The 11,371-nt window shown below is 37.0% G+C and overlaps 1 protein-coding gene across 1 annotated transcript; it reads left to right on the top strand.

Annotated features, from left to right (window-relative positions):
* The first annotated feature begins 4,551 nt into the window (after window positions 1-4,551).
* Window positions 4,552-7,795, top strand: LOC116118780 (NADH dehydrogenase [ubiquinone] 1 beta subcomplex subunit 8, mitochondrial). Its single transcript, XM_031404751.1, has 4 exons — window positions 4,552-4,822; window positions 4,905-4,991; window positions 5,082-5,177; window positions 7,578-7,795. Exons 1-4 carry the CDS (start codon window positions 4,685-4,687, stop codon window positions 7,632-7,634), a joined length of 378 nt encoding a protein of 125 aa, XP_031260611.1. The 5' UTR covers window positions 4,552-4,684; the 3' UTR covers window positions 7,635-7,795.
* Window positions 7,796-11,371: the final 3,576 nt, after the last annotated feature.

The following is an 11,371-nucleotide window of genomic DNA, read 5'->3' as shown; positions in this document are numbered from 1 at the left end:
CACTACTCATCTGATCAGCAAACCCAATTTATTTATTTTTTCAAAATAATTTGTACTTGGACCTTTTAATCATTTTTGTAGCTTATTAAGACTTAAGTACCAAATAAGAACCCTCCAAGTGGGCCTAATTCAAAGAAGTATCTTGGCTCTAATAAGTTTTATTGGACACCTTATCCTGCCATATCATAATCCACCAAAATGCCCTATTAAACAGCTTAGGTCTATCGATCTCCTGAAAGAATAATATTACACATACAATATTCTTATATAATATTACACATACAATATTCTTATATAATATTTTTCATGTAATATTATATGGCAAAAAATGATTGAGTGAAAATTTAATTTTAATTTAAAATCAGTTAATCATATTTTACTATAATTTTATATGAGAAATATTGTATATATAGTATTACTCCTCTCGAAAAGGATTAAGATAACATAACTTTGTATGAGGCCTATTGTACGTTGTTAGATTGTGAGATGGCCTTGGAATCGCTTTGGGCATTTGCAGGCTGCCTTGACAAATGTGGGTATTAACATGGGTGCAACAAAATCCTTAATTAAATCTAATTAAGTGCGTTTATTTTTAGATTAAATGACGTTTAGAAAGATTTTTTTTTTTTAATATAATAAAGAGGTATTTAAGAATAAAAGATACCGATCAATTTAATGAGGGGCTACAGATCACTTCCCTAACTTATACTGCATTTTATTAGGGACAATAAAATTTTCCCACCCAAGGTTTGGCGAAACAACACTTTCCAACCCGTCAAGTTTCAAAATGACACTTTCCCATCCTTCGTCAAGTTCTGTTATGTTTTTTATTAATATTTGACTGAAAAGACGAAAATACACTTAAATATTTGACTTTATATATTTTTTATTATTTTAAATTAGCCAGAAAGTCAGATATTAAAAAGTCAAAAAAGAAAAAAACAGTTAGCCCTAACTAAAAAGTTAGGAGTAATGTTATAGAATTGTTTAAAGTTAAATGACCTTAATATTTATTTATTTATAATGTCATCAATATCCCATTACTATTATTCAATAATCTACTAAATTTATAATGTTTTTCATAATATAATGTTTTTCATTTTTACTAATTAATATAGAAAATCTTAATAGTTATGAAAGAGCAGCCAAGAAGCTATTAAGAAATAAACCATTTAAGGGTATTTTTATATTTTCAGTCAATTATTAATAGAAAACACTAACAGAACCTGATGAAGGGTGGGAAAGTGTCATTTTGAAACTTGATGGGTGGGAAAGTGTTGTTTCGTCAAATCTTGGGTGGGAAAATGTCGTTCTCCCTATTTTATTATTAATTGTTTCCTTTTCGATTTTGGGTCACTTTTTTCATAGCAAACTAAAGCATTTATGTACCATATGATATTCGTAATAAACAAGTTTTCTCAACTTATGGATAAGGGTTTTGTTTGGTTGGGTGTAATATGAAATTACTGAAGTAATGTTATCTTATATTATTTTATTAACACGTTTTCATTTTCTTAGGTATTTTAAGATTATTTGGTAATCTTATTTTTGTTACAATTTTACCGTTCACTATAAAATTTTTTGGACAATAATGCCGTTATTTTCAAATTAATTTACATGAACCCTACCATTACAATTTTACCCCTAAATAATTAAAGTTCTGACAATAATGCCATTGTTTTTAAAACAATTTACAAGCCACCCAAGATGACTGCTAGCAGCCGGCCACCACCACTGGCCACTGGCGTCAAAATGGCACACGATCGGTCAGATTTTGCTGACTGTGGATCTAGGCTTTTTTGGGTTAGGCACCCGCCGGTATTAATTCCAATCTAGGTTGATTCCGACATCATTGTCGGCCCCAACCACCATCATCTTACTCCTCGTTTTCCTTTTCAAATCCCATCAAACCCCATCACAGGAGCTGCCCCCAATCGCCAGGGAAGCATACTATTTTTTCGGGGCAATTTCCCTTTTTCTTGGCGCTTTTCCGATCACGTTTTCTACCAGAAATCACACCAGTTTCGCCGATCGATTCCCCTTCACCTCCTCTTCAAAACCCCTCAAAGAACATCTCAATTGGACTTCCTAATCAATGGTTGGCAATGGTTTAGGCAACTAGCAATGACTTGGGTGGGTGAGGGTGTTTTTGTTAAAAATTAAACTTTTATGTGGCTGGAGTGTTTTAGCAAAATCTCAAATGTAGGGGGTTAAAAGAAATGATTCAAAAAATAATATTATAGTAATATTTTAAAAGGAGGGCAATTTAATAATCTATATAACATACCCACCAATTTATTCCTCTGAACCAAACATATTAATGTAACATAGAGTAAACGACATATTCCCACTCGAGGTTTAAAGAAATCCTAAGTTAGTACCCCTGGTTCCATTTATTCTAGATTCCCACCCTTAAAAGTGACAAAAAATTGTTGGATATAATGTTTTGAGCAGTGACAACCCCAACCACCACCACCGCTTGACTCCTTGCATCCCCTCTACAAAACCCCTAACCTTCCCAACCACGACAACTCACCGTTTGTCGTCTATCACTTCACCAAAATACACAATGAACATGAACTCTGGATTGGCGAACAACGACTGAACGGTTGTTGGGGACATAGGGGTTTTGTAGGGTTGGAGACGTTGGTTGCAGTGGTGGTATGCAATTTGATTTTCGTCGTCGAAATTGACCAAAATCCGACGAAGAACAGAGAAGCCTTAAGCCTAACGGCTCCGACGATTGAAGGGGCCAATGAGTCGGGAACTAGAGGGGTTTTGGACGACGGGCGATGGGGAAGGTGATGGAGGTGATCAGGGGGCTTGATGCCATCGGAAACAACCCAAATCTGGCAAAAACCGAGAGGGTGCGCAATCACTGAGGGTGTTATTGGTGTAATTTGAAAATAAGATGGTTAATTATAATTTTAGTAATTTAGGGGTTAAAACATAATATATTAATTTATTTGTTAAGGGCATTATGATAATAGCACCCTAACCTAAAAATTGCTAACAATGTTATTTTAAGGGTAAGAATTTGGGATAAATAGAACTAGGGTTACCAACTTTGGATTTCACCAAACCTTGAGTGAGAATATATCGTTTATTTATATAACATATCCACTAATTTATTCTAATTAACTAAACACATTTTTCTAAGCATTTTTAATAATCTTTAAGGGTCTGCTTTGGAGTTTTTTTTTTTTTTTTTTTTNAATGAGAATGAGAAAAAGAATCCGTATAGCCCGTGAGAATACATGCGGATGAGGGCTATACACGAGAGAGAGTACACTCACATGGCCAAGGGTTCTAAATCCATGCATCAACCAAGACCGATCGGCAAAGAATAAGAGAAAGAATAAGAATAAGAAAGAATAAGAATGAGAAAGAATGAGAATGAGAAAGAATGAGAAAACATGAGATAAGAATAAGAAAAGAATAGAAAGAAAAGAAAAGAGAGAAAATGCATTGCTTTGCATTAGTGCACATGCATCTCATCCATGCATGTTATCATGATATTTCTTCATGAGAGATAAGAATAGAAAGAAAGAAAGAAAGAGCCGAGAGAAAGAAAGAAAAGAACAGTGAGAGCTAGAAACAGAAAAAGAACAAGAGAGATTGAATTAGATAAAGTGACAAGAGTACAAAAAGAATTGAAGAGTAATATACGGGGACTATAGAGTAGAAGATTTACTTACGAAGCATCTTTGTGCTCACCCCGTTGTTTTCTATGTTTTACAGGACATAGGTGAGGACGTAGTCGGATGGACATTGGCAAGCGGGGAGACTTGGCTGCACTGTCCACTGTTTTGAGAGTTTTTTTGTACAAATGATGTTGTACTATGTAAATTTTTGGGCCCAACCATTTTGATAAATATACTTGTCTTTTTATTAATATTTTTTTTTGAATATGATAGTAGAAAGAAGTTGTTACAATAGAGTTGGAGACGTTGGTTGCAGTAGTGGTATCCAATTGGATTTTCGTCACCGGAATTGACCGAAATCCGATGAAGAATAGAGAAGCCTTAAGCCTAACGGCTCCGACGATCGGAGGGGCCAATGAGTCAGGAACTAGAGGGGTTTTGGACAACGAGTGATGGGGAAGGTGATGGAGGTGATCGGGGGGCTTAATGCCATCGGAAACAACCTAGATCCAGCAAAAACTGAGAGGGTGCACAATCACTGGGGGTGTTATTGGAGTAATTTGAAAATAAGATGGTTAATTATAATTTTAGTAATTTAGGGGTTAAAACGTAATATATTAATTTATTTATTAAAGGCATTATGATAAATGGCACCCTCTGTAACCTAAAAATTGTTAACAATGTTATTTTAAAGGTGAGAATTTGGGATAAATGGAACTAGGGTTACCAACTTTAGATTTCACCAAACTTTGGGTGGGAATATATCGTTTATTTATATAATATATCCACTAATTTATTTCAACCAATTAAATATATTTTTCTAAACATTTTTAATAATCCTTAAGGCAATCTATTTTTCAGTTGATATAAAGTTCTTATTAGTACGATATTTCTTAAACCCAAAGCACACACCGCAGTTATATTAAACGAGGCCGTTAGTATACATCCCCTTCCTCGCAAATCTAAGTCTACGACAGGAGCTAATAAATATTATCTAGTCCTAAGAGAAGAGAGAGTTGGGTAAAACAATCGGAAACAAAATGGCAGGGAGATTGAGCAATGTAGCGTCTCGCATCATGGGAGGAAACGGCGTCGTTGGACGTTCAGTCGCTTCATCTCTTCGGCTCCGTTCCGGCGTGGGCCTTCCCGTCGGCAAACACATCGTACCCGACAAGCCAGTCAGTTCGCAGTTCATAGGCTCTTTATTTTCTTCATCTATTACCTCTAAAATCATTTCTCTTGTTTTTTATTTGTTTTCAGCTTCCCGTAAATGACGAGCTGGTTTGGGACAACGGGACTCCCTTTCCAGAACCTTGTATCGATCGCATCGCCGATACAGTCGGCCAGGTATAATTACTGTCTTGTGCCTCCTTTTTTTGTGTAATTTTCTGAAAGTTGATTATTGATATTATTTGTATTCCAAATTATGGATGATAGTATGAAGCTTTGGGTTGGCTGCTTGGAGGATTGGGGTTTTTTACATCGTTGGGACTTTTGGCTGTATGGAACGATAAAGCCTCTAAAATTCCTTTTGTAAGTCAAAAGCTCTAATTTTGTGTGATAAAGTGGTCAATTATTAGTTTTTAGTTTGGATTATGAAATTGTTGTGTGGATGATTTAATGTTTCAAAAATACATACTACATTTGAATTGCCTGCCTACATTGATATTACTCACATTCACACTGTTGCAATTGCTTCTATAGTACGCTCTGTTATTAGGGACTTCATATTATAATGGTGTTGGACTTGATTTAGTTGTTAATGTAATAAGCTACAGAAACTTCCATCACAAATAAACTTCAACTGGCGGTTTCAACAGAAATTGGATCTGTTGTTTTCAAAATATTTTTTTGGTTGCTGCTAACGTCAATATTGAATTGAAATGACATTTTGTAAGATGGAAAATAAAGTGAGATAAACTAGAGGATGAGAGGGAACAAAAAGTTAGAAAATAAGATATATTTCGGTATTTAGCCATGACTAGATAACATTGCGGGCAAAGCGAGTGTGAAATGATGGAAGTTGTATCTCTTGTTTGGCTAGGAAAAAAGATTGTAAATAAGATCTATTTCTTTAAATTTTAAATTTTTTATCTTCACTCACTTTTGGATGAAATAATTTGATGGGCCTGAAACTGATAATGCAAAGAAAGCAAATACTTCCAATTTCTTCCCCTCCCATAATTTTCTTACACAATTGGGGAACATACAGTTCGTTTTATTGCTTCTATCATGTTTTTACCTTTCACTTCAATTCTAATTTCTACCAAGTTTAACTGGTATGCCATCAGCATACCTTGCTTCAGTGTAATGCATAATGATGCAGTTGCAATACCTCTTGTAGCATGAAGTTATTACATCAATTTTGGTATTTAGCCATGACTAGATAATATTGCGGGCTCAATATGATGTGAATTTATTATTGAAATTGATGGGCAATAGGGAGGATACGTTCCTCTACTTTGTGATGAAGCTGAGATATTTGATGTTGCTGGAGGCTAGTTGAGTGACTTAAGTACTTGCCTTAATTGAATTTTATCATGTTTGGACCAAATATGATACTAACTTCATAAACCCTTTCTGTAGTTTGAATTGATCTGTTATGTAGTAATGAGATCAAATATTTTATCTTGCTTGAAATAGTGTACTTTAGTTTAGTTGGACCAAAACTACAAAGTTTGGGACCATGTTACTATAGCAAATGGTGCACACCTTTGCTTACCATTCGAATGTCAAGCACATGATTTTATAGGGTAGAGAACTAAAATGCTTCTAATACTCCCGGAAACGAAGGCTTTAAGGAGAATATATGTACCTTATACTAAACTTGGAGCCTCTTATATAACATCTTGATCACCATGTTCTGTTGTTAGAAGTTCAACTGAAGCAGCTTCCTACCTTGAATATTTCTCAAATAATTTCATATAGCCTTTCATAAGCTTTCCACCTATTAGGATTCTTCTGCATGTGCCTTCATTGGTGCCTGAGATAGACCGAGTAATTCACGTGAGATGAGTCTCTTACAAACTATTGCCTTTAACACCTCATTTGACCGCCTACTTCATGATTCTCTTTGAGTATCAAACTATTGTTTGGCATGCTGCTGTTTTATGGTAATCTGACACTAGTCTAATGTATGGAACTTTTTTCTCTGATCATTCAGAAGGTACTATTGATACCTTTACTACTGTTTTATCAACATTGATTGATAGTACCTCAATTTTTTTCTTTCTTTCACTTTTATCTGGAAATCATCTGCTTATCATTGATTGCATGCACTGACTTCAGAAAGAAATGTTTGTTACTGTTTGATTTGATGTTCGTTAAATGAGTGAAAAAATTTCTCGTTGACGTCATTGTACTGTTACACCCAGTCAAGTTGTCTGTTTAATTTCAATTGTTGCATGAGATAATGGAAAGGGCAATGGAGCATTACCTCCATAAATTTTGCCTGATACTGCTTTTGCTATTGGTTACTGAGGACCTTGAGACAATGGAAAATGGTTGGTCATGGGGAAAGCATTCTGAATGTGATATATCTCTGGAGTGTGGAGAGACTGACTTTTCATGTTGCTAGATCAATTTTCCTTTGTGCTGTTGCAAATTTCAGCAATAATTATCCTCTAAATCTATAGATTGAATGTTTAGGATTATTAGGAAATGCCTCGTGGTGTAGTTACTTGTGATCATCTATTGATTAATTGCTCCACTAGATTGAGATGGTGTATGTTAGTTCCTGCCACCAATTATTTGTTTCGGTAATAAGTGGCTATTATTTGCTTCTGTAATAAGTGGCTATGTGTTATTAACTCGATTCTTATGAAATATATTCATGAGATCATTTAATCTTCTATTTTTGATGTGGTTCCAAGTTTCTACTTTAGATTATTTCATCTTCTGATATTGATGTGGTTGCCCTATTTTTTCGACCAGACACCAAAAGTTTATCCCTACGACAACTTGAGGGTGGAGCTTGGTGGAGAACCATAGGAAGATTGGGGTGCAAGTAAAATCATATGGTTATTGTTGTTTCAGATGTATTTCCTCTTTGGATTATCTATTTGCATTTTGGAATTCATAGCAGTTAGAAATAATGGGAAGCATGTGGCATTGCTGGAATTAAATCTTAAAACAAAGAATGATTTTTTTTTTTTTTTGAACCTCTGTGATGATAACGTGTAATCAATCCTGTGCTCTAATTTCATTTTCTTAAAAGTTTGATCATCAGATTCTGTCATCATCTTTTAAGTTTTGTTTTATTGCAGTACAGGGAAATCTGCAATTTGAGCATTTATGTTGGTAAATTCGACATAAAAATGGATCATAAAAATTTTGTGATGGCACAACTAGAAAAGTTCGGACTTGCCGATACTGCTCTCAGAACTATTTGTTGGCAGGTTTGTTCAGATTGAGTAGGGATATTAAAAAAAATGAGCCCGGCACGGGTTTAGCCCTGTCCTGTTATGGGTAACAATTGGGCCCGGGCTTGGAAAAGTATCCTGGCCTATCAAGGTTTTGTAAAATTACAAAACGCCCTAAAAATTGTAGAAAATCCCCTAAAAAGCTTTAAAAAGCCCCCAACATTTGGGAAAATTAATTAAAATACTATTCCCAGTTTGGAATAAATTAAATAGATATGAAGTTTGATACTTTGTACTAAATTACCATTAGTTTAAGCGATATAAGCTTATCGTTTAAGCAATATAAGCTTATTTACAAACTTATCTCTTAAGTGATATGTGTTAAATTGTTTAAGTGATAAAATTTTATAGCTATTTAATTTACTCCAAACTTGAAATGATGTTTTAATAGTCAAATTCTCGGGCTCTCTTCCATAAATGTAAAATTAAATAACCCCCCTATAAAATTGATGTAGCCCCATATGTTAGGTGAAATCTATAAAAACCCTTAATCATATCAAGCAAACCTGGGTAGGCTCTGCCTGGGCTTCGGTGTGTACAACCTGGGATTTTTTCCAAACCTGGGGGGAATGATGTTTGACCCCCATTTTATTTTTAGCTTGTATCTACTATGACTATAATAATACTAGCCTCAAAAACATTTCTCACTAACTCATATGACAACTAGTAATTGGCTTGGTCAAACGAGACCTATTATTGGGCAGATGACCCATGCGAGTTGACACATCATGTTTGTGAGAGAAAATTAGCGAGAAATGTTTGTCAGGGTAGTATTACTCCTATAACTATCTACTATCTTAGATTGAGGTTTCGAAGAAATTAAAAACTTTAATAAGAAATAGCCTTTATACATGTTCAAAATTTTAGGAAGGATATCTTGTTTGATTCAAGTTCTAGAAATTTTTTGGCTATGTGATCAATTTTCTATTTAAATAGTATAATTTGTAATAATTTTCCAAAAATATAAACAGAAAAAAAAAATTACTTTTTTGTTATGTTGTTACCAAAAGTTTATGAGAAATTAATCCCAAATGGTTGACGTGGCGGTCAAAGAGGTTTGTTCCCTTTCTTGAGCTGTTGGATTCAAATATTGGGGTTACCTACTGTAGACATAAAAATCTACCTGTACAGAATGAGAGATTGATCCCGTGACGTTGAGGCCACTAGCGATCTACTGTACCTGCACACGTAAAGAAACACACGTGAAGTGACGGAAAACACCGAGGTGGTGTTTGCAGTAGGCACTCCGACGCTCAAGTCAGCAAGGCTGAAAGAGGCTGATTTAGTGAGGGCTAGGGAGTAGAGAGGTTACTAGAAGTCTAGTTGGGGACTGTGACTACGGCTGTGATGTGAAGTTCTCAAGCTAGAACTCCGGGGTCTGAAAGTGAAGTGTAATCTGCCTTGTGAGAGGGCTGATCTCTGTTTAAATAGTGACTGTCTGATCTTCCAATCCTGGTGGGATTGGGAGTCCTCGTAGAAATCCGTTTCCTCTAGGGATATATCCTTTGATCCCCTTATCCTGGTGTGAAATGGAGTCCAAGTATGACTCTGACACGAATCTTGGAGGAGTTGGGGTGGTAGTGGACTACTTTACTAGTGTTCGAATAGGAATGTGATCCGTAGGTGGCCGTGGGCTCTGAATTCGTTCATAGATCTCGGAAATGTAATTGAGCTTAAGAGGCTTGGGTCTAGATGGTTTGGGCCGACTGTGCTTCATACCACATGGGCCTCACCTGGGGAATTCTGGCTCGGCCTGCATTGAGATTGGGCCTAAGTTTTCCTCTTTGTCAGAAGTGTCATCCTATTTGGTCCGAGGATAATTTTTGGCCCTAACAGTTTGCCCCCCACTCTCTTAGTTAAGGAGTGCTTAACTTAGAGAGTAGGTGTTGCCTGAGTATTCGGTCGGCCTTTGTGGACAGCTGATTAGCCGTGCGGTTGTGCCCGCAGTTGGGTCCGTTGTTCGGTACGATTGTTCGGTTGATGGGGGTGACTCGTAGTCGTGCTTGGTGCCCTTATTTGAGTTGGGGCATTTGATCAATCCAGTGGGGTTTCATCGATCGGTGTTCGGGGTCGAATGGGCGAATAGTCCAGCGTACACATATTGGCTCGGGGTGTCTGACCGGGTATAGAGATAAAGATTGATCTGCTGGAGGTCCATTCGCTCGGTCCGCCTAGACGAATGGGTGATTGAATGAGTTTACTCTGAAGGTGTGTTCAGCCGGTGTTGCTAGCCGAGTGGGTTACACTAGTCCCTAGGTTACGGCACTTTTGGGATTGGTCGAGTCCAAGCCAACCGTTTAGTGTAGTCGCTCATTTGGTTGAGGTGACCGAGTGGCAAAACTTATGCTTGGCTGAGGTGTTTGGCGTGACCGTGGACAACTACGGCTGGGTGGCTAAGTGCCATGATGTCGGTCTTGCTCGGTAGGGTAAATCGAACGAATGGGCACCTCGGGGATTGAGTGCAGCGGGCTTGAGCATCATTTGACATGTGTACGATCGGGATGTCCTCTAACCATGGCGGGAAAATTGAAAACTCACGACTTTCGATATCCATTCGTGTGGTGACACGTGTCGCCTGACAGCTTTTGCTGATAAAATGTCTGGCTCACGACTGTTCATTTCATTTGCCATTTTCCTTTTCTTTTTCTCTCGTTTTACAACGTTTCGCAGGGAAGAGTTTTTTGCGTTTTCAGGATTTTTTCGGTCACTTTTTCACGGTAAATGTCTCTTCTGATCTTCTTTTTCCGGTTTTTCGAATCGTTATTGTTTTGGCTTGTTTCTAGTGTAGTTTGGTGTTGATTTTGGGAGTCTTTTGGTGCAGGGAGAGGAATCGAAAGGGACAAACAAGAAGGTTTTTTTCTTTGTTTTGAAATGGTTCGATTGGGTGTTGGCCAGATTTTGAGTTTCCAGTGGGGCGAGGTTGTGGTTTGATTAGGTTTTTGTAGAAGATTGGGGAGTGATTTGGGAAAGTATTAACTGATTTCTGCAATTTTGGAGTTTTTGGGGTTTTGGAAAGCAAAGGACAACAAAAACAAGTTTGGGGGGGTCCCGGCTTGGTTCACCCGACTGGGTCGAGTGGGTAAGTCAGACTTAGATTTCAAATAGTTGAAAAAGTTAGTAAAGTCAGGTCACCCGGTCGTACCGATCAGGTAGTTGGGCAACTGTAAGGACAGCAAGACTCAGTAGGTGCTCGGTTGACCAAGACGAGCGAGTCTGTATGCGACTATCAAATTGTCCTGGAGCAGTAAGTTGTTTAGAGCGAGTGGAACTGTGGAAACGGTGGGGCTCTGGATTGGAGTCGGTCGG

The sequence above is a fragment of the Pistacia vera genome, unplaced genomic scaffold (genome assembly GCF_008641045.1).
Source record: "Pistacia vera cultivar Batoury unplaced genomic scaffold, PisVer_v2 Contig859, whole genome shotgun sequence".
Taxonomy (NCBI): domain Eukaryota; kingdom Viridiplantae; phylum Streptophyta; class Magnoliopsida; order Sapindales; family Anacardiaceae; genus Pistacia; species Pistacia vera.
Note: the sequence above shows the minus strand (reverse complement) of the source record. Positions and strands in the feature narration are given on the sequence as shown.